We start from the raw sequence: 27,641 nt of genomic DNA on the forward strand, positions 1-27,641 counted from the left end.
AGGCCCTAAGGCCCTTGAAACAATCAAAATGTAGTCATATGCGCCTTATTTATGCATATTATAAACATCGCCTTCTCTATCTCATCTGAATGGCCATGGAACAAAGCTTAAAGAACATTAAACGATGCGTCTAATGGCTGATTGCTGTTACCCAAACATATTTTCCATCTGATTTGTGCGGCCAATTCTCTAATTCCAGAGGCAATCTGTGCAGCCTTATGACAATAAATGGTAACCTTTACACGTTGTCTGGCAGCTTCAGATCAGGATGAATTTGAAATCCATGGCCAATGCTAAACAACCACTAGTAGAATATCCATATCACGTCTGTGGATACGGGTTTCCTGCCTGTATGGCTGCACTTATAGTCGTTATTGTCCCATTTAGTGCATTACATGTTTGATCCTTGGAAGGATGACGGGATGGCTGGCCTCATGTCTGAGGAAAGTGCTTACCCCTGTAAGGCAACGGCGCCAGCTGCAAGGTCCTTGGACTGCGCACACCTGGACTGGGGTGCCTGCACGCTTCTCGCCCCCAAAGCACCTCATGCGACGTGCCTCACGATTTGATAGGTCACGCCCCACACTGCATCATCGATTACATCACTGATTTCACTTAATAGTTTTCAAGCATGCAATCACATGAGTCCTGAAAGACCTCTGTTCCACAGCACCCTTTGCCAGGTCTGACTATCCTGCCAGGGAAGCAATTCTCGAGCTGCTGTTTTATAACAAGTGTTTAACAGGCTTTTATTTGGCTGCAAACGTAAAAGATCTTTCTTCCAAAACAAAAAGTATAGAGCCGCCAGAATAGGCTGTTATACAAATAGGCAATTTAATAAAGCACCAATACAGAGCTGAAGCGTATATGAAGTGTAGTGGGCAGTGACCGTGGGGTGCACAAATATTAAGTATACAAGCGGGGCTTATCACTCAGCTACTCCACCCCACTCCCAGGGAGCTAGCTAGGTTATGTTCAGATGAATCAAGAAAAACAATGATAAACAGATTTAGAGATATGCAGCAGGACTCAGGGTTCAAAAGAGCATGCACACAGTACAGCCTAACCCGGCTCTCGAGAGTACAGTACCTACTGTAGGTATTTATATTCCATGTCACAACAGAACACAGAGGAGCTCATGTTCCAGGTCCACGCAAAATGGGCACCTGGTAATATTATCGCCATACATAATATCGCCATATATATATATGGTTGCCGGGAAACGGCATAGATGATATAATTTATGGGGATAATTTATGGGGTGCGGAGATTGCGGGGGTGTCCCCCGCTCCCTTCAAACAAAATACAAAAAAATGGGGGTTAAAGGGGTGTCCCCCGCAGGTTCCATGGGTTAATATTGCCACCAAAAATCAGCGCCATTCTGGTATGGCAATATTTTTGCGGGGATATTAACACATGGAACCGTAAAATGCATGGAGGAGCCTGTTACGTTTGCACGTAGTGCAGATCACCGACCTGCAATTTGTCTCCATTTCCACTACTAAGTGCAAAGAAAATGCAAAAGAAGGTGAAATGGCCCCTGTGCCTTGTTTTATACTTTGCAATGTAAATTGTGTACATGTTATGTTATTTGTCTTTTATACTGCTCACATCCCCCTCATGGTGGTCATAAAACAGAGAGCCTTGCCTGGGTACTATGCGCCGAGGGTGTCAGCCAGATTGTGGTCTGCATGAGGCTAGGGGGAAGGAAACCGTGCCAAGGGCAGCATGAAATGGGGAAGAGTGGAGAAAGTCAGGGAGACACAGACGTACAGTCTTAACTCACATGAACACTTGAGGGTGAGTGATAGTGAGTATTGAGATGAATGTATATTTTTCAGTGTTTTGACAAGAAGAACATGTAATCAAAAGAAGGGATCAGAGTTTCCCTTATTGGCTGGCAGAGCTTTAATGGAGGGAGGAGGGGAAGAGTGGGTGACACCTTATATAAAATAGTATAATCGATATAATAGTTATTTGGTGCAAGGCAGTAAACCGCCTAGGCACTTAAATGGGTATGTAAATCCACAAAGAACTGAGGGAAGTATCATCACCAATGGCTGCACCCCAAGAAGTATGCTATATGCTTGGTCACGTGATGCGGTCATCTGGAATGTACGTGCATGTGGTTTAATGCACCGTGCTTTTTCTTAATCAGTGTATATGGGGATATGTCCTGCCGCTATTTCGAGCGGTATCCCGTTGTTTCCACAAAGTAAATTACTTTGTTTTAATTTACTTTGTGGGTAAGACTTCGAATTTGCATATGTATTTGTGGGGTAAATCGGTAAGAGTGGTCTGGGGAGGGAGGATTTTGAAGTAATGCCCACGAAGTAAATTACATCGGAGTCATTTAATTAGTTGAAACGACATGGACCCGTTTGAGCATTTAGACCGGCTGTCTCATACCCCATTGGGAGGGACGGACTGCAGGTAAATATTATCAGACTTGGACGACTCATCTTGCGATTAACCCCCCTTTTAAAAAAAATATTTTATTTAAATTATGTTTTACTTTTATTTTTATCCACGTCGTTTCTTTGAACACATATGGACCCTAATTGTAGCCCATGCCACAGCTAATTTTGTTTGCCATGTTGGTATAACTTGGTGCCAGCTATGACTTTCAGGGTGTTTTATCTTTTAAAGAGAACTGTTTGACCATTTTCTTATTTTTGAAATTTTTTATTTCAGATTACTTTTGGCACATTTTTGTTTTTTTATGTGGTACCCTTGGTATATCTTCCGTTTAGGTATGTTTTTATCTTCAGCTTGGGAAGCATTTTCATACTAAACAACAAAGTTATATTTTATTTCTTACTTAGCTGTTCATCGCTATCTTTGTTTTTGTTAACAGACAACGCCCTGATAAACGACCTTACATGGACCGAAATTCATTGGCCATTATTATCTGGCTACTGATTTCCGAAGATGCTACAAGCACCTTAAAATATTAGGATTGCTTATTTTCTTAATTGAGATTTGTGTATAGCTATGTAGGATTGAGTGTAATATTCACTACTGAGCTGCAGCCCTTACTGATGGCACTTTCCTCAGTTCTTCAGGAACTTTAATGAAGGCCATTACTAGTGTGGTTGTGGTATTCCGTTAAATCATGTTTTAAAAAATATATATTTTATTAACTTTCCACAACTTACAGACTCGAACATGTAACTACATACTCCTGTGCAACTGTGAAGTCTGCCACAAACTCCCCGCTCCCTCATACCCCCATGCCCCCAGCCCCCACCAGCCTACCACCTCCAACAGCGCTGAGCTGCGCCCTTGAGCATTGTTAGAGTCTACTTAACAATTATACACCGTTGATGGCCTCTGTTGTGGGTGTCTCCGTTAGTCCATCCACCAGATGTTGAGCTTGTACAATCTCAAACAGTCCGTGGAGCATAGATCTCCAAGATTCAATGTCTGCATTTTCCTCCCCATGGCCCAGCCGAATTTCCTCTTGTCATACGGAGGTCTCCGCTAGGATCCATTTCTGCAAATCTCTCCACTATTGTTGTGCGTCTGGGCCCTTCTGAGCTTTCCACCCCATTGCTTTCCTCCACTTCGGCAGTACATACCCTAGGTCCCTCAACTTGCTGACGCGTTGTGTGTGTTTTGCCCGTGGAAAGACACCCAATAAGCATGCTATGGGGGATTGAACATGTTATGTCAGCATTAGCTAACAATTGTGCAATTTCCCCCCAATACTGTAATTTTACCAGACACGCCCAGAACATGTGTACCATGTCTCCATTTATGCGTCTACATGTCGGGTAACTTTGTCCAATGGCCGTGTTGAACCGTGACATTTTCCGGGGGGTTAAGTATGCTCTGTGGGTCACATATAATTGCAGGAGTTGCAAGTTGGCATTTCTAGACACCCTCTTATGATAAGAGAGCACTCTCTCCCACACCCCATCCGCAAACTGTTCCTGCACGTCCTCCTCCCAATTCTGTCGGTTCTGCCTCATCCCATCTACCGGCTGACCTATCAACACTTCATATATCCGTGACACTGTGTGTCCCCCTTTGGAGGTGTTATACAGTGTTTCTATCGTCACATTCTAAGTTAATTCTATCTCAGCCCCCAGCCATCTCTGCTTAAGTTCCTTAATGAAAGAGGAGTGTGTGATATATTGCCCCATATGCAAGCCGGTCTCAGTGACTAGCGAGTGAAAGTCCCTTATTTTCCCTTCGTGTAGCAGGTCCCCAACCGTGGCCACTCCTACAGCCTCCCAATACAGTCTCACTTGCAACCTACCTTGTCGCTTGTTTGCCTTAAGTGCCACAAGTGGGAACTGAGAAGAGTAGGGCATGACTGTTCCCAGTAGTTTACAGGCTCTGTACCATATATCCTTCCCCAGTGTCAATAAGAGAGGGGGCTTTTTCAGTTGTGACCCGTGTACCCAGACTACCTCCTTCAAGAGAAATGGGCTCACAGGCTGGTTGCAGTATTGGAGTGTCCTGTGTAGGCACATCTGACAGCCATATCGTGGCTCGCAACAAAGTATGCTTTGAAATTAGGCACCCTTATACCTCCCTGCTCATGTGATCTCTGTAGTTTGGTCAGTGCTAATCTACACCTCTTGTGTCGCCACATGAACCCTCTACACATTGTATAAAGCTTTCTAAAGAAGCCCTTTGGTGTATTATATGGGACATTATTGAAGTAGTGGTGGAGCCTGGCCAGGATCACCATTTTCAATAACGAAGCCCTGCCCATCAGCAAGAGGGGCAGTTTAGTCCAGAATTCCATGGATCTTGCCACATCTTCTACCGCCCTTTGTGTGTTGTGCTTGTGCTCCTACCTGGGGTTGAGATATATGTCTATCCCAAGATATCTAAACGAGTCGACAGACCACTGCACCTGGAGTACTGGCAATGAGGACAGTGTCTACTGGCTATATACCGTTAACGGGAACAAGGCCGATTTTTGATGGCTGACCGTAATACCCAAAAGTACTGCATAACGTTCTAACACCTCCAGGAGATATTGCAGGTTGGTCTCTGGGTGTTGTACATACAGCCGCATGTCATCAGCATACATGGACAGTAAATGCCAGTTCCCGTCTATATTCATGCCGGCTTCTTTATACCCGCTCTGTAGGTGCACTGTCAGGGGCTCAAGGGCTAGAATAAACAGCATGGGAGACCATGGGCATCCCTGCCGCGTGCCCTTCTGCAGGACCCACTGTTACGAGATCTGCGTGCATGTCTTCGCTCTGGCCACTGGCTGACTGTACAGTAACTGTACCTATTTAGTATAATTGGGCCCATACCAAATATTCCCCATGTGGCCAGTAACCACGGCCACATGACCGAATCAAACGCTTTGACCGCGTCCAATGAGGCCACGGCGTAAAGATGTGTGATATCTTTGGTATAGTTAATCACCTGCGCAGGTTCCACGTTATAATTCTATCTGGCACTTATCCCGTATGTCGGGGTGTATCAATGCGGCTATTGTTGTCAGTAGGGGTGGGGGTGTAACTTCCGTAATATATTCCTTATAAAATTCACTAGGCAAGCCGTCAGTACCTGGCGTCTTGCCCGTTGGTAACTCTCTAATCGTGGCTACTAATTCCTCTAGTGTTATGCGGGCTTCCAGTCGCTCGACCACTCTGGGGTCAACCCTCGGGAAGTGTATCTGTGCTAAGGCTTCTTCGATTTCTGAGGTCTGTACCTCCGATTTGTCCATATGCAGGGCTCTATAATACTCAAGGAAGCACTCATTTATGTATGCTTGGGACATGTGCAAGATGCCGTTGTTGCCATTTACTGCCTGGATCATATCCCGCTGTGTGTCTTGTTTATATAGCCATGGTAGCATCCTGCCTGGTTTGTTCCCCTCAGCATGTTGTCTCTCAACATATTTAGCATAGCTTAGCCTGTAACAATGTTTCATATACTCGTGTTTCAGCCTATTCGATTCTGAGGTGTGAACCCCGGCCTCGCTTTCATCCCGCTCACTATTTTCTAGAGCTGCCTCAGCTATGTCCCCCATTATTGTGGCCTGTGTCCCCCCACTTTGGCTATCGCTTGCCCTCTTACTACCACCTTAAAGGCCTCCCACAACACTGCAGCTGACGTCACGCTACCAGTGTTGAATTCAAAATAGCCTTTAATTCCCTCACAGAGTTGCTCTCTGAACGCCCCATCATTAATGATTCCGTCCCCAGCCTCCATGTCGGGATACAAGCTCTTGGGGGAGCCCCTTGCCACGTAACCAATAATGGCAAATAGTCCGACAATTCTCTGGCCCTCTAGTCTGCGGCCGTGAATTCTCCTAGCATCTGCTTGCCTGTAAAAAGGTAGTTGAGCCTTGAGTATAAGCTTTGTGGACCCAAGTAATGTGAGTATTCTCTAGCTTGCGGGTGGAGACTCCACCATATGTCCCCAAGGTTGAAGGCTGTGGTCCGTGCATTCAACACTTTCGCGGGGGTTGCAACGTGCATGTGCTGGTTATCCAAATTCATTTTGGATCTTGCATGCAGTTGAAATCTCCCCCCGCCCCCAAGATTACTGTACATTGCCTATATGGTCCCACTCTAGTGTATAGCAAGCAGAAAAAACTGTTTGCGTCATGATTCGGGGCATAGGAGTTGATAATAAATATTTCTTCTCAAGAAAGCCGTGCACCATTATCATCCTGCCTTCATTTTCTATCACAGACTTCAGTATTCGGAAAGGAACGGTCAACGCCATCCATGTAAGCACCCCTCTTACATACGCCGAGTAGGATGAACATACCATAGTGCCACCCCATTTCTTAGTGAGGATTTCATATTTTTCTCAAGTTAGGTGTGTCTCCTGTAGGAGTGCTATGTCCACCTTATGCCTACGCAGGTATGTCATCACTCTATTCCGTTTAATATAATTGTTCAGCCCCCTGACGTTCCCGGTGATTATTCTAAGGTTCCCAGCCAACTTTAGCCCAACTTCCAACTATTACCCAACCTTGTCTCCCATGCTCAGGCATTTCTGCTTCTCATTTCTGCACGACTGACCTTGTCCTTCGGGTCTGGATGTGGGGCAGGTGGATACGTAACCACTAGTATCCAAAAGAAAACGTATTTGCGGGTTGAGGGCTCTCCTTCACCACGTCTGCACCGGTCCTTGGGGCCCAGGTTGTGTTAGTTCCCATGATCGAAAAGATCTTGTGCCGAAAGTTCTTCAAAAGAAGCTGGCCCTCATTACGACCCTGGCGGAGAACCATGGTGCAATTTGCACCATGGTCCATGGCGCTAAGCTGCCAACTCCGCCATGGTGGTTGGCGGACTTACCGCCCCATTCCGACCTTGGCGGGGCGGTAAGTCCCCAATCCCCATTTACCCTTCCCCATTCCCATTTTTGCCCCATAGGGTATAATGGGAGTGGGGAAGGCGTTAATTACGCCACCGTAAATTACGGTGGCGTAATTAACAACAAGTCCCGTAGCGCCATGGATTTTTCCGCCCGGAAAAAGGAGGCGAAAAAAGCACCATGGCGCTACGGGAACTAGTAGTAAGGCGGAAAGGTACGCCATGCATTACGCCGGCGTAAACCCCTTTCTGCAAGGGTCGTAATGAGGGCCGCAGTGTTTAATTCCCTTCACATGTCCTAACGCGCCTTGATTGTGTCCCTGTCTGAGCATTATTCGGGACCCAACTGTCTCTACTTCGCTGTGTGTCCATCTGTTCCTCCGCTCTATGGGCATCCTCCACTCAGCCCTTGTGCATGATCTTGAGCCTAGCCGGGTACAACAACATGTATTTAAGATTAGATTTGCTGAGTCTCTTTTTGACTGAGGCAAAGTGCATTCTTGCTTTTTGTACCTGGAGAGTGTAGTCAAGGTACACTGTGATTTTGCCGCTGCCCACTGTATTGTGCCTCCATTCTGAAATGCTACAGTACCTTTTCTATGTCCTTGTAGTTTAGAATCCTTGCGATGATGGGTCGCAGAGGGGCCCCTGGAGGTGGTTTCCTAGCGAGGGCTCTATGTGCCCGTTCAACTGTAAAGCCTTGTGTTAGGCTTCCTGGGCCGATCTCTTGTAAGAACAGAGTTTCTATAAAGTTTGTGGGGTTTGCACCTTCTTCTCCCTCTGGAAGACCTATAATCCTTACATTGTTCCTTCTGGCTATACCCTCTGCATCTTCCACTCGCCCTTCCAAATTTCGTAACGATTGCTGCATGCTTGCCGAGGTTTTCATGGAGTCCTGCAGATTGTTCATGTTGAGCTCCACCTGTTTCTCCAGTGTGCCAGTCCTTTTGGTTAGTGCTCTAACGTCCTGTCTCAAAAGATTGACATCTATACTGATGGCGTCCATTTTATGTTCAAGCGTAGCTTTGAGATCCGCTATTGCAGCCAGTACTTGCTGGTCACCTCCCATCTGTTCCATCATGTTGGGCTGTGACTGGTCGGCCGGTAGGGCAGGCGTTGCAGTTGCTCCTGCCTTTTCGAAGGTATCTAACATGGGCTGCTTAGCTCTATTTTTGGGTGCCTTGGACGACATGTGTGGGGTGCTTGGGGGCAGTGCAACACTGCAGGCTATTCAATTGCTGCTTGCCACTTGGATTAAGGCGCAACTACTTCTCCCTGGCTGGGTCTGGCGTGCGTTGTGGGTGTGAGTGAGGCGGCGCTCCCACACACTCACTGCGCCAGGTGCACCCCCCTGATTCAAGTGTGTAGTGCTTCTGCACACTTTGGGTCTCCAGCACCGAGGGGGGGCACTTCTCAGCTATGTTCGTAGACCTTCTGTGTCACTGCCCTCCTTGTTCGTGCCCAGGCTTTTTACCCACTTATTCGCTCTTCAGGCTACTCAGCAGCATCTCTGGGACTCAAGTGTAGACCTGCCCCGCCACCGGGACTTGCGCTGTATGTTGGCAAATGGGGGAAGAGGCCACTTATGCACCCCAGGTTGTCCCAGTGTGCGTTCCTTAGATGCTACAGAGTCGCGTGCTCCTCATGGGCGGCTCCCGCACACAGCGACTGGTTATATTCTTCTTGGTGTTTATGGGCTGCTCCACCACCTGCCGCCCGTCTCTTCCGGGTCCCGCAGCACTGAAATGCTTCTATGGGGGCCTCGCCTAGGATCGCTGAGTACGCCGTGCAGCAGTGCTGTTTCAAACTACCTCTGCAGTCTTCTGCTCACAGCGTCTTGGTCTGTCCTTTGGTCAGTGCACTGTTGCTCTCGCCTGTGTGCTCTTAGTGCGTGCTGGTTTGGGCATGGCACTGGTCAGCGTTTGATGTCTGGTCACTGACTGCACTCCTCACCGTAGCTTTGTGCAATCTCCCCACCTGCCTGCTGCTCGACGCGCTGCCCCCTTTGTCCGAATTTGCCCAATGCCAACGGGTTCAGGTTCAATACTCCTCAGTGCTCGAACCTGCCGCCATATTGGGCGCAGCCTTGGGTCCCAGGCCTGCTCCAGGAAAAGGGCACACATTGGCCTCCAAAGCCCCCAGGCTCATTGCCCCAGTTCACGCTCACATGGGCTGTGCAGTCCAGTCATCTGCTGTGGGGTGTCAGGACCCTCGATATTAGTTATTTTTGGCCAGGATTATATTGGATCTCACGGAAGCCGCAGAGAAGATGTCCTCACAGCATGGCAGTTAGCCACACACCTCCTCATTCCGTTAAGTCATGTTGTATATGTGGGATGGCCTTGAGGTGTACTCAAGAGTTTCTAGGAGTTGTGGAGCTACTAAAGAGATTATCATATTAGATTCCCTTTGCTGAAACTGGAGGGGGTTCTGGTAAAGCTGGGCCTGCTGACAGAGGTGTCAGAGCTAGGATTTGGCTGTTTGCAGAATGAGTGCCAGTGGACACAAAAGGAGAAATTGTCAGAGGTTTTCCTCCACCCCTAGCCATATCAGATTGGCCTCGGGTGGAGAATAGAGAACAAGTATTGACCTTGTATGTAGTGAATTGGTCAATAAACTGCTGGAATGCAGTATGAAAGAATTAAACAAGAGACACGGTTGTAAAATAATACTTATAGCAGGCTATAAGGGCAAAACTTTAGGAGAACAATAAATATTTCCTGCTATTTATGAATGCCAGGCAGCAGTCATAGTGGATCAATATTGAATATGCCTGCATTTAGCCTTTGCACCAGGATGAAGGTATCTTGATGGTGTAAATGCAGATTTGTATGGTGGAGAGGATGAGGCTAGCTGAAACGGAAATTTCCTTCCAAGCCCACTTTCCACCATCCAAATCAATGAAGATATGGCACAACGTACCAATTATGCGGAAAATGTTCACACATGGTTTTTACAATAGTGAGGATGAACTCAACCCCAATCGTAGCAAACAGTAAAATGACATGCTAACCCGTCTCTGGCAAGATCAGCCAAGTTAGATGATACAAGCATGTGCATTTCGAGATAAGAAAAACTCCAAAAGCACATAGCTGTGGTATAGAATCGCTGGGCAGTCTTTACAAATCTGTAACATGGATGGCAGCACAAGTAGGCGGATTGCTATGTTTTTTCCATTCGCATCTCATTCTTCCTAGCCTTGGGGAGAGGGAGGTTGATTTACTGACAGTGTTTATTCCAAGGGAAAACTACTGGCAGTAAATGCGATCTTATGACAATGTGTAATAAGCCCTTTTAATAACTCAAATTGTTCTCAGGGAGCAAAACATACCTTTATGGTCAGTCACCAGAGCAGAACGGGGCACTTCAAATGTTCAGTCAATGCCAGGTTGCAAAATCAGCGATGCCTTGTGGAAATAACCTCAGAAACAGGCAAATCCCTTACTCTCTCCAAGGTGACAGTATAATGTGGACCCTAGAAATTGTTCAAGTAACCCCAATTCAAAAACGGCAGGCTTCAGGGTGGTAACTACTCCTGTGTATGAGAGAAATAACCCACACTGACCATATTCTTTTATAAACATTTTCAAAGGAAATTTACTAGGTGCCTTGAATCGTTCTTGCCACAAGCATTTGGATTGAGGATTGGTGCTTATTTGGGAAAACCAGAGGGGGGCAGGGGTTTGGGGGAGGGTAAAGGGCAGCTGTCAGGTAGGTTTCATCAGTATATGTTTCCGCTATGCTGCCAACTTCTGTTTCTCTGCAAACTCAAAGTATGACAGAAATAGGGGCTGGGTGGCTTGCACACTTTGCATTATATTCCCAATTGTGAGAGGCAGGCTCATCTAGAATAGGAAGTTGCAACTGAAGTGAGTAGAGCCCCAGTCTGACATGATTATGATGCAGCCAGATTAGTAGGCAACGGATTTGGGTAGTCTTTAGGAACCTTTGGTTCACATATGCAATATGCTCGGAGTGTTGCAAGCTGAGGCGAGAGAAGGACGACACCGAAGCGGAAGACGTCCGGGATGGAACATTAGTTTTCAGCTCCCCACGATCTTGGCTTAATGTCGCGTGAGTCCTGAGGGCGAGTCCAGTCGAATCCCAGAGCTTACAGTGAAAAGCTGCTTCTCTTTGTTAACTTCATTCACTGGAGTGAAATATCTACACTGTTCCTTTAATCTAGAGGACTGCCTACATAAACTGCTTGCAGGCACGTATCGCTGTGCGTGAGTCCGGAGGGCGATTCCATTCGAATCCCAGTCAGAGCCCAGGAGGAGCAAGGAGGCTGGTGCTGGTGCTATGGCGTCTGTAGACTCGACAACTAAAGCAGAAAGGCTGAATACCAGAGCCAAACTGCATATTCTTCCACCGCCGCTAGAGTCACAGCTGCCTTTACTGAAAACAAAAGGTAAGGTGTGTGCCCGATGGTGCTCTACAAGTGACAGTGTCGCTAAATTGAATGCGAGTTGTGAATATATTTACACTCACTCTCCCTTAACAAATCTCCGAATGATCACAATCCCGACTGAAGCGGATGTCAGCCACAACAAGGCTAGGCCGTTGGCTGATAATAACTGAGCGACAAAAATTACAGAGCAGATAGAGAGCCTGGTTATCGCTGACATTGTCGACCCTGACCCCGATGAAACCGATGCAGAACTTAATGAGGTTGGACTACACCTCGAGCTGCATCAAGATGGGTGCTGAACGAGCGGCCTCATACCATCCTCCTCAGAGAGCGGTACGAACTCTCTGATAAAGGCAACTACTGTAATTGACATTGATGAAACTGACATACCAGTCAGGAACGACGGGCTTCAATTTTTCCCAATTGTCCATGAGACAGGAGCGATTCTGACACAAGTTTCACTATAAACCAAAAGGAGGTGTTCAAGGAGTTCAAGATGCTCAAGTCATTTCAGGTCGATAAAACCTTCCACAAGCCTCCCCCATTCACCATGAATAAAAGACAAAGAGAATGACGAGATAAAGGCTGGAGCATCAGAGTACGCTCTGGACAACTCGGTTTACTCAGATGCATCTGATTCATTTGATCAGGCCGAGAGACCGGAGCATGCCGGGGCTAAAGGAGCAGCCCAAAGAGGGGTCATCCGAGAAATGGACATGAACGTTTTAAACCACACAGAAAATCGACCGAAGCGAGGCAACAAATGCAACAAATGCAAGGTCGTGGAGAGGATTCAAGAGAGTCAGCAGTCCCTGGAGACCAAGTTGGTTTAGGTGCTTTTTCAACAAAGCAATCATGTCCGGGAACGGTGGAGAGCAACGGATACAACTTGGCAGTGAAGGTTGGAACCGCGGTAATAGACATGGTTTCAAGATCACGCTGCCCCGTACAACTGTGTCCCCAAACACAGCCAAGAATGGTGCTCGAAGAGGTAGTCAATACAAGAGGCGTCCCTAGTGTACACCTTGCAAACTTTCCTGAAGGTCTTACAGTTGTTACTGAAATTGTCAATAACCCCATAGAGGTGCAAAATGATGTGCATAATGAGGAAACGCCCAATGGTAAAAGCAAGTCCCCAACAACTCGGCCGAAAGGCAGTACTAAGAAAAAGGGGGAAATGACTTTGTTAACACAAGTAAAGCGACTTCAACACATTTCAAAGAATCAAATGTACACTCCTCTAATTGGAAAAAAGTCAAAAAGCTGCAACATAAGTATTCACGAAACCTCAATTGCAGAAGAGATTGGGGAATTGGAATGGCAGGAAAATGTCATTAATACAATGAAAGTTAGATCCAATCAAATCCCAATCAAATCCCAAATATTATAAATCAGCACTGGCATCAATTGAAATCACATGGTAATGTGCACTCCACGATACGTGTGAGAGGTGATGATTTTAACTTAGAAGATTCAAACATCCAAGACATGGAATCTGGCGCAATGGCTTTTGAAACAAGATCATCGCATCGAGGGGTTGACGGAAGAGAAATGCCAATAAATTAACTTATTGGAAAGACGGGCATGCAAAGTAAAATATTTACAGAAAATGTAAGACACATGACCTCAGGCTCTCAAGGTCAAGAAAGTTTAGAGTCACTAGGATGAAATCAGTCTCCTCTCAGACAACCGTGCAAATGGTATCTATCAAGGAACATGGCACCTTACAGGAAAATAGGAAGCGGGTGGGTCCAACGGATCCTGACCCCTCAAGAGACTCGGGTCCCATAACCAAGACGATCAATGGAGAGAGGGATATAAGCGATGAAGAACGAACTCCACAACCCTCAGGGAAAAATAATCTGTCCATTTCTGCAGGCATGCAGATTCATAATATCGTCATGGCAGCATTATCAATCTTGCTTGCCCCATATACAAAGCTTTATGAGTCAATAAATGATAGCCTAAAGGATAATAACACCTTTCTAGCGCTGATCCACTCCAAATTAGTGGCACAGGAAATTATTTCTTCAAAATTCGAGGTGCGCTTAAATCAGGAGGCCGCACTTCAGCTGCTTGGCTAAGGAGGCTGCAAGTGCCTTTTGTAAGGGAGATAACGAAACAACCAGATGAACATGGGTTAATTATTTATCATCAAAAGGGCCCAGCCAAAACACAGGTTTAGCTAATCCATCTGGAACGATATCTGACGTAAGTGGAAGAGCCAAAACAGACTGGAGTAAAAAAAGTTCCTAACTCAAAAACTAATTCCAAAGCTAATGAAAACAAGATGGCAACTACGGTTGACGTCCCAGATCTCTCAAATATTCCTGTCAACCAAGAAATCGCTAAAAAAGAGAATGTCAAATCAACAATAAAAGAAAAGGTGAACATAAAGTCTGCAACATGTGGAATTAAAACAACAGTAAAAGAAACTCGAGCACTCACTATTATAAATAAGGAGCAACTAAATAAGTCTGTGACCACTGGAAAAGTATGCATATATCCAGTATGTGTTCCACCACAAGATCGGCTCAAGGAAAAGAATGATAGCAAAGTTACAGACAAAAGAATAAAGATAGTTGGAATAATAAAGGAGACCAGAAAAGAGAATGAAAGAAAAAAAGCAATGAATATAAAAAGAGCACTAAGCAATCGAGGGACCGGATCAATGGCCTTTCTGAGAAACTTGCAACCTCTCAATTCAACTAATGTTACAAAAGTAAAACGTAAGCAACAAAGCAGTGAAGGAGGTGCTATCATAAAAGATAAGAAAAGACATGCTATATGTGAAAGAATATTAATTGAAGATGATAGCGACAATAAGACAGACACTAAAGAAGGCGACGCAACACACAACGTAATTGACGATGGGTCGTTCTATATTGAGGAAAATTAGAATAAGGAACAGTCTGAAGAAATCGAAGAAATAGACAAGACTCAACAGAATCCCTGGGATCTGAAAACTCCTTGAATGAGTCAAGAGAGAGTGGAAATAGAACTGAAGAGTCTGTTGAGGTGGAGGACGAAGAGGAATTGGAATTTCTCACAATGGAACAAAAACGAAATCAATGACACGCAGAAGTAGTCCATTCATCAAAAATGCCTAAAAGCTCAGATTCAGAGGCAAAGAATAAGAACAACTGGAATCCAAAAAAGCCGGCTGGAGAAGCCGATGTTAATGATGCTAATCAGTCCAAGAAGTCACTTGAACAAAGTGATGTTAAAGACAAGCCGAAAATAAGGATAGAAAACATCCTCGTTGGAAACGATGAAACAAACCTGAATCGACAAAATGTGATACAGCTTCTACATTGTGTACCTCAAAAGGAGTATAAAATCAGACGACATTGCTGTCGTGGAATATATAGATGAAAAGCGAGTGGAAAGAGTGAACCTACACTTGAACTCTACAAAAGCTAAGACCATCATGCTGAAGGAAGGATCCAAACTAATAAAACAAGGGTATGAACTGTTCGACCACAATGACAGAATAATGGAAAAGGACACCAAAAAAAACAGAAAATCTCATCCAAGCCGTGAAGACGATGAGCAAGAACGTAGTGCTGATGAGAGACTGACACACAGAAATTAGAGATTTAAAATAAAAATGGACAATTGTAAACAGGATTGTAAAATTAACTCTAATGAAGAACCATCTCAGAAGAGTCAAATGCCAAGAGACGACTGGTCGTGGTTAGCCAAGTCCCTTTCAAATAAGAACAGGAATTACTAGCAAAACCGGCTAGACAGAATTGAACAGGATAGTATGATCTCATGGGACATGAGGGGTTACAAGCATCTGTTGAACAAAGTAAACCCCTTTCTCGAACAAGCTTCCCTAATATGTTTACAAGAAACTTAGCTTCAAGAGTTACCAACCTGTGAAAACTATGATATTCATATAATTCCAGCACTGAAGGGCAAAACTGGAAGACCTCATGCAGGCCTTTTAATGGTGATAAGACACAAAATAGGTACCTTAATTATTAAAAAAGAGAATCCCAACCGTTACATGCAATGGGCTCCAAATGCTAGAAATTCACAGGATTTGAGTGCCCAAGAAAGAAGCTTGCTGATGAATATATACTGGAATTCAGTAGCAATTAAGACTTTGGTCCTTTAAAATAAAATGGTGGATGTAATTAAAACTCAATCGGCAAAAATCCACATCTAAACATCGTTATATGTGGAGACTTAAACATTAAATGTCTCAATAAGCAAGGAATTGCAATTCTCGATCTCCTAAGTATGGGTAACACAGGTGCAGCAAAATGGGAACAAATGGCTATTGAGAACAACTTATACATGCTAAATGGACAAGTGAAGGGTGACATTCCAGGGAAAGCAACCTGGACAAATGGACTCTCCAGTTCCACAATTTATTATATTTGGATTTTGAAATCTAACTTACACAAGATAGTCAGCTTTGATGTGTTGCCTTAAAATGAAAGTGACCACAACAACTTAAAACTAAGCTGGCAAATAAAAGTAAATCCGTCTGAGAGAACTACACTTGGCAATGTTGAGCAACAAACATCGGGGAATCGCTTACGATTAACGAAAAGTGACATTAAGGTCATAACAGAAAAATATAAAACGCAAACCTGTGGTGCTAACCCCGAGGTAGCATATGATTCGCTGTTAAAAGTATATAAAATCAGGAATTTTGGCCTAAAGATGGCTTCACATATAACAAAACATCAGTATAGTGTCAAACTAGTCGATAGAAGGAAACAACTACGACGAGAAATTCGACAAATTCAAAATTAAGCAATGGAGAGACTTTTGTAAGTCAAATAAAAAAGGCACAACTCCAACATAAAAATTGGCTTATTGAATTCCAACAATGGAGAGACCAGGAGCAAGGAGAAATAATGCTAGTTGCCCTATCAAAGGCAACCACAAGAGAAACATGGGACATAATAAATAATCTGACCCTGAATCATCAGAAACGGCTTATAAGTGGAGTCTCAGAACTCAAGTGGATCAAATATTGTACCCAAGTACTTGGAGCCCTAGATGTGACGCAAGAACAGATCATGACAGTTTCTAACAAACCCTGGAAAATGATGATGGACGAACATCAAATTGAACAAGCTATAAGGAAACTAAAATATCTTCCGCCGCAGGTCCAGATGGACTCACAAACCTACATCTAAAGAAAGATCCGGCAAAATGGGCAGAGATGATTAGCACGCTGTTTAAAACAATTGAAAACCAAAAGAAAATCCCAGAAACCTGGACCAAAGGTATAACAGTTCCTATCTTTAAGAAAGGAAACCGAGCCGTTCCGAAAAACTACTGCCCAATATCCCCAGAAATAAAAGGCGACTACATCTGGTCTTTCTAGACCTAAGTCAAGCATTTCCCAGAGTAAACCAGAACAAACTATGGGCGAAATTAAAGAAGTGGAACTGTCCAGATGAGCTCTTAGAACCAATAAGAGCCCTGCATCAAAACGCTTCAACCCGAATCTCCGATGAGGCTACCATAACATCAGACGTAGATAGAAATAAGGGGTAAAACAAGGTTGCCCCCTAACAACAATTTTCAAGTTCGACATAGCGGATCTTCCTGAGGCAATATGTGAAACAAGGCACTTCCTTCCTAGGATTAACAAGTAAGAAGTATCAATGATTTACTATGCCGATGACATAGTAATCATCGATGAAACTCAAATCGGCCTAAAACGTTTGCTAAACAAGCTAAACACTTATATGACTGCTAATAACTTGGAGATTAACATTGCCAAATCAAAAATCATCTCCTTAGGCGGTGTAAAGAAACAACGTGCCAAAAGACTTAATTGGCAAATGGGGGGAGAAACACTAGAGAACGTATCAGACATATAATACCTGGGCATCAGATTTAGCAACTCTTGGGCCGAAAATAATTGGGAGGCAGAACTATACTCTAAAGTTAGGATGCTAAGCTCCCAAGGATCAATATTGAATGGAAGATTCGGGAAATTCTCTCTTTTGCCAGTGCGAATGTTTTACACACAAAAAGTGATCCCAACGCTATCGTATGGAAGTGAGGCTGGACTGAATCTCTCAACGCACATCTGGGTGAAACTCTGAAGATTATTTTGGAAATCAATTTTGAAACTTCCGAGCTGTATACCAGTGGTCGCGATAAGAGCAGAATTGGGTCTTGAATCCCTACAGTCAAAAATGAAATGGAAGTCGATGTCTCTCCCAAAAAAACTCCATGAAGAAAAAACAGAGGTGGGGTACAAAATTCTCACCAAATGTGGGCAAGGAAATAGTGCATTTATACTAAATACATGGAAAGAGGAATGGACAATGGTACTGCATGAGCTCGACTCATCGATTGAAGAGTTATCTGATCCGAACCGAGTAAAGGAAAAACTGGATAGGCAGGATTGGATTGAAACAAGGCAAGCAAAACTTTCAGCAAAAGTCCCATAAAAATATGTAAAATGAACATCGAAAAAGAGATACTCTCGCTAGTTATCTGATGAAATTTCCTTCGAAATACTATTGAGAGAGGTTAATGAAAATTAGGCTTGGTGCTTACCCTACCAATGAATATAAACAGAACACAGGGCAAAGAGGAATTAATGAAGGAGTCTGTAGATTCTACCAGCAAAAGAACCAGATGAAATCGACGAGTCATCTCTTACTGGAATGCACAGCAGTTGGAGACGTTAGACAACAAAGTCTTCATAGCTATATGGCTCCATTTAAAAAAACAAAAGAGGAATGGTGGGAAGACTTTGTACAAGGAAGGAACCAGCGATTTACCTGTGCTGGAATTAAGTTTTTAGACAATGTGCTTAAAGAGAAGGATACTGAAGTAGAGGTCTCGTCACAAGCATAATGGTGACGAGATAGGTTTTTATTAAAGGACTTGGGCATGGATTGCCTCTAAAATGTTTTGATATGAATTGTGAAAAAAGTTTTTGTATTTGTCAAAAACTAATTCGCAAAAATAAAATAAAAATGCTTCCTTGGATCTAGCAGCCTTTATAGCATAGTAGAGTGAAGCAGACTCGAGGAGGAGAAAGGCAAGTCAACATATTGCAACCCATAGAGATTATGGACCTCAAAACAGGGATGATGCCAACAATAAAACAGGCAATGTAGGTACAATTGCGATCTGCTTTAGCGCCCTCTACATCACAGCCTTGGGGTGAGGGGGTATTTATTGACAGTGTTAATCCAAGGGAAAACTACTGGCAGTAATACTGTCTGGTGACATGGTGTAATACACCTTTTTAATAACTCAAATTGTTCTTCTACCAAGGAGGAGCAGATAACAATTGTAAAATTCCTCCTCATATTTTTATATTGGGCAGTGCTTCCCTCCCATATAGTGAAAAAAACATTCTTTAGGGACATTGCATGGGGTGAAGAAGCTGGCCTCCCTGATATCCACCTTCACATCTACCATGTGATGCATAGGAAGGTCAGACCTCACCCTTTCAGCATGTAATATATTGTACAGTAATTGTATGATCCACTTGTATACATTTTTCATTTCCATCCTTAGGATGAGGATGGAAATGGTTAAGAAATAATAATAATGAATAACGGTGGTAATCCTGTAATGGGGTGGATTTCCCAGATCACCGCCAGTGATGATGATAACCACCACCAGAGGGAATCCGGCAAATATATCTGCCCAACCTATATTGAGGGACTGAGTGTGTAGATTCTTCTGTGTTAAAATGGTAGTTCATTTTGTAATTCATCAGAAAAGAAGCATCTAGCAATTTCGGTAAGGCTGAATCATTGCAGCTTGGATAAGTTAATATTGATTAGGTAGTGCTAGTAGTAAGTCTGGCTGAACGTATTCGGCCATCATACAAAACGCCAGACGAATGGGTGATATTGGTTTGTTACATAAAGCTTACATACAACTTGTCTGAATATTATCAGTGGTTCAGCCAAAATATTTTCTGTGGTTCAGGCTAAAATAAAATAGACTGTGTGCTGTTCAATTTCAGGTTCAGGCTTGTTAGGCAGAGGCAGGAGTTTGCTAGAGTAGTTGAGGGAATAGGCTTTATTTGAGGAAGATACAGAAAATTAATAAAAATCAAGTTGAGGGAGATGTAGAAAATTAAAACAGGCTGTAGCCGAGGCGTGAGTACTAAAGCAAAATAGAAATTAGATGAGGTAGACGTAGAACTTGATTGCCCACCTTTTTGTGGCTACTGCTACTACATCAGAGTGACCGCGGTGCATGATCTAAATGCATGTGACATTTATTATCAGAGTAAGGAGAAGAACATCTCTGAAATGATTGTAGGCGGGAGGGAGATTTTGGTGCCTGTAACAGAGTTCAACATCTTTTTAAGGCTAGACACAATACGTGTTGCTTGCCTAAGAACATTCTAATACTGCTTTGGTGGTAGGAGTGTGCATTCTGTAGATTTAACTAAGAGCATCATCATTTTGCCACAAGACAAAATACTCTTGCAGGTGAGAGGAGACTATATTGAGTGATTAAATTAGCATGCCATATTTGTGTGGAGAAATAAAATTGTTGCGTGCATAGAAAATGTATTATTCTTTATATAAAGTAGGAGGTGATTACATTTAGTTCCTCTAAAAAACTGTACAACACACATGCAATCATCTAGTTTCTGCTAGTATAAGTCGAGAGATGTGCCGATTTCATTCAGAAACATTTACATGCCCAGATAGATATTGTACCAGGCCACAAGTCGTGGGAACAGGTGCGTGGACGGCATCCACCGACTTTTTACATGGGTGGAGGCCATTGCCTTTGTGTGTTTTCAAGAAATTAAACCAAAAAAAATACATTTGACGTAACCACCTCAAGTAAACGGTGCCACGTCTGGGATTCGAACCCAATTGTGAGACCAGACACTTACCCATGGGACCACATGAATATCACGTCATGGAGCTGTAGAATATCTCATACTGACATTCTACTATACAGGACATGTTTATTACAGATTTCTAGACAAAAAAGTACACACCTTTTATACTTAGCCAGCAAAGTTACAGAAAAATGTGTTCTTTTTGCAAATACTTATTTATCCTGTGCACTTTCCTCAATTAGGAAAGACAAATGTAATGCAATTTGCATATTTCACTTTAGGATATGTTCACTTCCTGTGACATAACTTCCCTTTGAAAATGTCAGAGCCCCACCACTTTTTTTGGACTTGAGCATTGTATTGCATTCTCCATCATAGTTACCTATATGGGTTATGTGGTCTTCAGCCACGTCGGCTGAGAACAGTCCTGGGATTGTCACCTATTCATATTCCACAGACAGGCAATGCCAAGTTCTCATTTGTGCTGAATGAGCCCATTGCATGAGAATTAATTTAATTAATTTAAGTTGACTAAATACCTTTGCTCTGTATAATGACGCCAACATGCCCCATCTCATGTGGGTGATGCTAGTCCAATCCTGTTTTTCCTTTTGCATTCTGAGACTTCTATCCATCATTATAAATCCAAGACTCATAATGCAAACAAAACAAACATTGGCAAAGCCAACAGTTTTGGCTTTTATGTAGGCAATGGATATCCATTTTAAGGCCCTCCCATAATGGTACTCCCTGGCCATACGATAACAACAGCAGGCAAATGGTGTGAGTACCTGAGTCACTAATGGCATTGCCTGGAAAATGCTTATTTAATGCCTATAAAAGACCCAAATATGTTGCCTTTGACAATACTTGTTTCTATCAGGAATTCAGCGCAAGGAATAGATGTATAGACACTCCTATTGCTTTTAAATCAAGTTGCTGATTGCATACATGGTTAAAAAAAATAATTACAACAGGAGCTGGTTTGTAGCTGCAATTAAGCCATTACCGTTTAGAAGACTGCTTCGAAATAATATTGACATTCCCTTAAAAGCACAGAGCTGTGTGTTTGGGGCAGGTAGAGAATAGGAATGTCTATAAGGGACATTCAATGCCATGGGTGGCCAATGGGTAGGTAAACAGCCAACACTACACAAATACGTTGGGTGCCACCTTACAATGCATCGTTCTCCTATCCTCACTTCCCATGACAATAGTTCCTGCTTTTAGGCAACACTTATAGTACCACCTAATAGCCAACATTTAAAAAAAGGATTGGATAAGCATCTTCCAAATGGAATGGGCCATGTTGTCACAAATGACTGTATTCCGCCTGTATACTTTCTGCAACCTGGAAAAGTCACATAGAGAAAACAAAGATTTGGTTATAATGTTGCCTCAATATACCATTTTGCAGTTGAAAAAAATAAAACCATCCATATGACTTACCCCAGGCCATACGACAGCTCCATAGCTATCAATAGACTCCTGGATGATGATTTCATAGCCTGCATACCAGAAACTGTCCTTATTGAACGAGAAGTAAACTTTGGGAGCCCATGGCTGAAATGGTTGAGGCGATAATTTCGAGTTGCACAGTATATCTGTGGGAGTAAAAAAAAAGTGTGAGCTATCTGGCTGTTTTTATATCTTATTTATTCTACTATCCCATTTACTGCACTGTCCCCAGTCCCCCCCCACTTTTTTTTTCCTTTTCCCCCCATGCACTTGCGCGATCTGAATGACACCTGGCCTACTAAGATCACTGTCTGTCGTCCCTTTTTTGTGTTGCCCCTCCCTTGCCTCGTCGCGCCTTGACACACTTGTGTATAGGCGCGTTATAAATGCCATATCATATCATATATCGGCTGCATATTAGAAGCCGTCACTCAAAATGCCCATTGATCAAAACTGGAGTCTCATAATCTAAGCATTCGTTTCCCTCTTTCCCAAATCCTAACCCCTGTGCACACGTGCTTCCTAAGCCATTTCCAACTTGGCTTCATGTAAGCGTTATGTTTCTGTAGTTCCCTTGGCACTTTTAAAATAATGTAGCACTTCATTTCCCATTCCATCCGACCCTCGTGGTCTGTGCTGCTCCCTCCCCAGCCTCCCCTTCAATCCCGCCTCCCAAGCACTCCCACCGGCCCCGATTGGTCCACCACTCCTTATCCTGGTCCAGACGCGGGCAGCCCTCTGCCCGGCAGCCCCTGCGGCTAAGGGCCCCAAGGCAAAGGGCGGCTCCTACATTGGCGGCTCCAAGATGTGTCTGTGGGTGTCCGCAGGGGAAGCAAATGAAGCTAACATACACCAACAAAAACTGTAAGTGTGGCTTGGGTGGGGCGTAGAGTAATTACTCTACTCCAGAAAGCCCCCGCCACTCTACCTTACCTTTCCATAACATAGCCTGCCATAGACTTACACCATGCACACTTAGAGAGATTTGTGACCACCAGCCTAAATCTATTCATGGCTGGACTGTAAATGTTGCCATGCATTACATACTAATATACTTGCTAATGTCAACAAGTACCACACCTAGAGAGAACTGTGAAGATTAGCATTTGTCACATTTAGACAGGTGTAACAATGTTAGCTTCTGCCTCACTAAGACGGAACTCTGAACTTCAGCCTGCGTCGCATCTAGATAGGATTATGAATGTTAGCATGTGCCACACTTAAATGAAATTGTGAATGTTAGCATGTGCCACACTTAGATGAAACTGTGAATGTTGCCAGGTGCCACACTGGCGGTTCCGGCGGCGTTGCGATCTTCGTGAAAGACATGTGTAAGGAGCAGAGAAAGTTATTTTCAAGTGTTTGATCTGCTATACGCTTGGCAGAGAGAAAGAGTCAAGTATCTTGCCAGATTAGACCACAAGCGCCACCCCGTGGCTGAAAAGCAGCGTTACAGGCTACAAAGCCACAGCTGAACTGTTGATTGTGTGACGGGCCCAGTCCCAAGTAAACTAGTGCAAATCCCTCTTAATCTGCCTGCCTGGGGAGGTAAGAACTGGGAAAAATATTGATTTTACTCTCTTTTGACGGGCAAAGACCCAAGACAAACTGCTAGCATTGTCTGAGACTCGCCTAGCTAAAAATATATATATATAATCACAGGGGCAGCCCAGGTAAACTGCACATATATATATATATATATATATATATATTACACAGCACTTCGATTAAGATGAGTGATTACTCAGAGGGATCAGAAGGTCCTCATGTGAGCGGCTTACGCATGAGCAAAGCAATTCAAAGTTTGGATAGTGCCGAGAGGCCCCATAGGGAGAGGGACATATTACAGGACCTGGCTGCTTTGTCACAAGGCAAGGCGCACAGGGAAAAAGGGGGAAACAAGAAAAAGACCCACAGGGACTGTAGCGCCGAGACCTCCCCTCCCCCGGGGTTCACCTCGCAGATCCAAAGCGGGGAAAAGAAAAGCGAGGTCTCGTGAGAGATGTGTCACAAGTTCGAGCGAATGTGATGAGGATTAGTGCAGAAGCAGTTCGAAATCAGAGATATACAGTACATCAGAGAGTCAGACCTCCCTAGATGAGGACGAATGGCAGCCCAAAAGCAAAAAAGGCAGGAGGAAAGAAGAGGACCCACAGAAAGATGAGTTCGATCCAGACGATCTGGTGCATCCGAGGTCCAAAGAGTGGGATCCTCTGGAAAAGATTGCAGAATATATCAGGAAACGATTGAGGGCACCGTTCAGCAAGCAAGCAAGAGGCAAACTAAAAGCAGAATGCCCGAGGCCGAGAGTTCCGGACGGGGTGGCCGAGAGTTCCGGACGAGGTGGCCGAGACCCCAGAGATTGACGACAGGATAATCACGTTCCTGGGCAGATATGGCAGGGACGTGAAGAGAGGCATTGACAGGCCCTGGAGGTCCTGTCAGGATAAACTATTGGACATGTTGGGACCGATTACAAAAATATGGCAACTGGCTGAGGAAGCCACAGCTAAGAAAGAGCCCATGGAACTGGACATTGTGGTTGGTTGGGCGCAGAGGACCTTATGCCTGTTGAGAAACGCCAACAAGGCGCTGGCCACTGAGAGGAGGAGGTCAATTTTTATGAAATTGGACACCTGGCTAGGTGAGCTGGCGGCATCAGAACAGGCGACTGCAGCGAAGGGCAAGCTGTTTGGAGACCTGTTTATCAAGGATATGGCAACATCTGCCAGCACATATGCATCCATGGACAGAGCGCAATCTTCATTGAAGAAAATTTTTGGACGAACATTTTTTGACAGGGCTGGAGGAGGAAAGGGCCGCTCGTCCAGAAGAGGCCAATATAGAAGGTCCTATAGTGACAGATCCAACTCGAAGCAAGAGGACCGAAGGTCGAACCCTTTCTTGCCTTCCAGGGGAAGAGGCAGGGGTAGAGGTTGGAGAAGTAACAATAGACAACAGCACCAGAATAATTCAGGTGAGAAAAATAAAAGCAGTAGAAAAGGTGGATGCGAGTATCCCTCCAGTAGGAGTGAGATGGGAGTTGCATGTAGAAGAATGGGAGGAGTTATCCTCAGATGCGTGGGTGAGACAGACTGCAAGGTTTTCAGTTGGAATTTTGGCAAGAACCGTCTAAAGTAACGTTGCCAAGGCAGATAAGGTTCAGCAAACAGGACAAGGAGCTATTGGACAGAGAGGTAGAGTTACTCAAAGTAAAGAACGCAATAAGCCCAGCCTCAGAAGGTCTGGGAGGTTTCATAAGCAACCTGTTTTTAGTGAAAGGGAAAAACAAGGTAAGACCAGTGATAAATTTAAAAGGACTGAATTATTTTCTAGTGTACAGACACTTCAAAATGGAAGGGATTTATCTTTTAAGAGATGTCCTTCAAAGAGGAGATTGGTTGGCAAGGATAGATCTCAGAAATGCATATCTAACGATTTCGATTCAAAGGGATCAGAGGAGGCTATTACAGTTCTTATGGAAAGGGGAAAAAATGGGAGTTCAAATGTCTTCCGTTTGGTCTGGCGTCAGCTCCATGGTGCTTTACCAAGCTGTTGAAACCAGTAGTAAGATACCTGAGAGAACAGGGGATCAGGATGATTATTTATCTGGACGATATCTGCCTGATGTGTCAGGACAGGGAGATTCTGGTAGAGTAGGTTCAGATAACTACAGTTTTGTTGCAACAACTGGGGTTTTTGATAAACTGGGAGAAGTCAGAAATAGAGCCAGTGAAGGAAATGGAATTCCTAGGCTTCATCCTAGAGACAACTCGGGTTCTCTCAAACTCCCGTTAGAGAAGGAAAATTCCATAAGGAGATAAAGTGTATAACTGCAAAACAGGAAATTTCATTGAGGGCGATAGCGAGATTGGTAGGTCGTCTGTCATCATCGATTCAGGCGATATTTCCGGGACCTCTGCACTACAGGGCGTTGCAGAGGCTGAAGATAGATCATCTCAGGAGAGGTCTATCTTACGAACAGAAGGTGGTTATGTCTCAGTAGGCGAAGTTGGAACTGGAATGGTGGTATTACAACATGGAGGAATGGAATGGCAGGGCAATATTTGACTCATCCCCGGACCTGGTGATAGAGTCGGATGCCAGTCGATGGGGATGGGGCTGGGGCACCAGATGTGGAGACCAATCGACAGGGGGGAGATGGTCGAGCCAGGAGTTGGGTCTACACATCAATTGCCTAGAGCTTCTGGCGGGATCCTTCGCAGTCCGGTGTTGGACTCGGGAAGGAGTGAAAGGTGCCATTCTTTTAAAGATGGACAATGTTTCAGCAGTCTGATATATAAATCAACTAGGCGGAACGAGATCAAAGATGCTGACAGAGATGGCCAAAGAGTTCTGGCAGATATGCCTCCAGAATGGAGTCAATGTGAGAGCAGAACACCCACCAGGAGATCTCAATTTGGTAACAGACTGGAATTCGAGATACTTGAGGGACTCCAGCGATTGGCAACTGGACAACTCAGTATTTTAGGAGATAATGCATCAGAGAGGTCCGTGTCACACAGATCTGTTCGCATTGAGATTGAACAGGAGGATCTCCAGGTTTTACAGCTGGATACCAGTTCCGGAAGCGACAGCGACAGATGCATTTCTCCAGGTTTGGGGACCAGCAAAAGAATATGCTTTCCCTCCTTTCGCCATCATAGCGCGTACAGTGGTGCAGGTCAGGCGAGAAGAAGCTACAGTGATTCTAGTCACACCGAACTGGAGAGGTCAGGCTTGGTTTCCGGACCTTCTGGAGTTGTCTTACGAGGCTCCAATTCTGCTACCACGCAGAGAGGACATATTGTTAAATCCATCAGGAGAAACTCACCCATTGGTACGGTCAGGGAACTTGAACATGATAGCAGGGGCGATTTCAGGAAGAATTGGTCCAAGCCAGGACTCTCGGGACGGCTCAGGAGTTTATTAGGGAGTCATGGCCCCAGCTACCGGGAAGGCCTACAGAGTGGCATGGAGTAGATGGAGTAATTGGTGTATGGAGAGAAAGGTTGATCCCATACGTACACATAGTGAATTTTTTGGCAGCGCAGGCGGCTCAGGCAAAAGCTTACAGGACCATTAACAATTATAGATCGGTGATATCAGCAGGTCATGTGTACATTGAGGGTAGATCAGCAGGTGAGCACCCCCCTAGTATGTAGGTTTCTGGAAGGGGTCAGATGCATGAGACCACCCACACCTAGATATTCTCCTTTGTGGGATGTGAGTGTGGTATTAAGGATGTTTGAGACTGGCCAGACAATGAGTATCTTTCTAGGAAAGCGCTCTGGGCTAAGTTAACTACCTTGTTATGTTTGATTTCATGCAAGAGAGTGTCTGATGTGGAGGCTTTAGAGGTAAATAGGAAATCCTATTCACCTTCAGGAGTAGTATTCTATATAGGGAAGAGAACGAAGACAAACATTAAATCGGTTGAGTAGATGGCTTTTCTGGGGAATCCTAAATTGTATCCGTTTAGGTGCTTGAAAGTGTATGAAGACAGGGCGAATATGGTGAGACCCAATGGGGAATATTAATTGTTGATAGCTATTAGGAAGCGTTTTAAAGCGATAGCATCAGCCACCTTGTCTAGATGGGTAAGGTGGTGTATGGCAGAGGCAGGCATAGATGTAGGTCAGTTCGGAGCACA

The 27,641-nt window shown here is 44.3% G+C and overlaps 1 protein-coding gene across 1 annotated transcript in view; it reads right to left on the bottom strand.

Moving 5' to 3' along the window:
• Positions 1 to 27,641, bottom strand: part of METTL21C (methyltransferase 21C, AARS1 lysine) — a 124,324-nt gene that overhangs the window by 58,408 nt on the left and 38,275 nt on the right. The window contains exon 2 of the mRNA XM_069637050.1: positions 21,980 to 22,134. Coding sequence (XP_069493151.1) covers positions 21,980 to 22,134 — 155 coding nt within the window. The remainder of the gene's footprint in view (positions 1 to 21,979; positions 22,135 to 27,641) is intronic.

The sequence above is a fragment of the Ambystoma mexicanum genome, chromosome 7p (genome assembly GCF_040938575.1).
Source record: "Ambystoma mexicanum isolate Mex_15411 chromosome 7p, UKY_AmexF1_1, whole genome shotgun sequence".
In the NCBI taxonomy this organism is placed as follows: Eukaryota; Metazoa; Chordata; class Amphibia; order Caudata; family Ambystomatidae; genus Ambystoma; species Ambystoma mexicanum.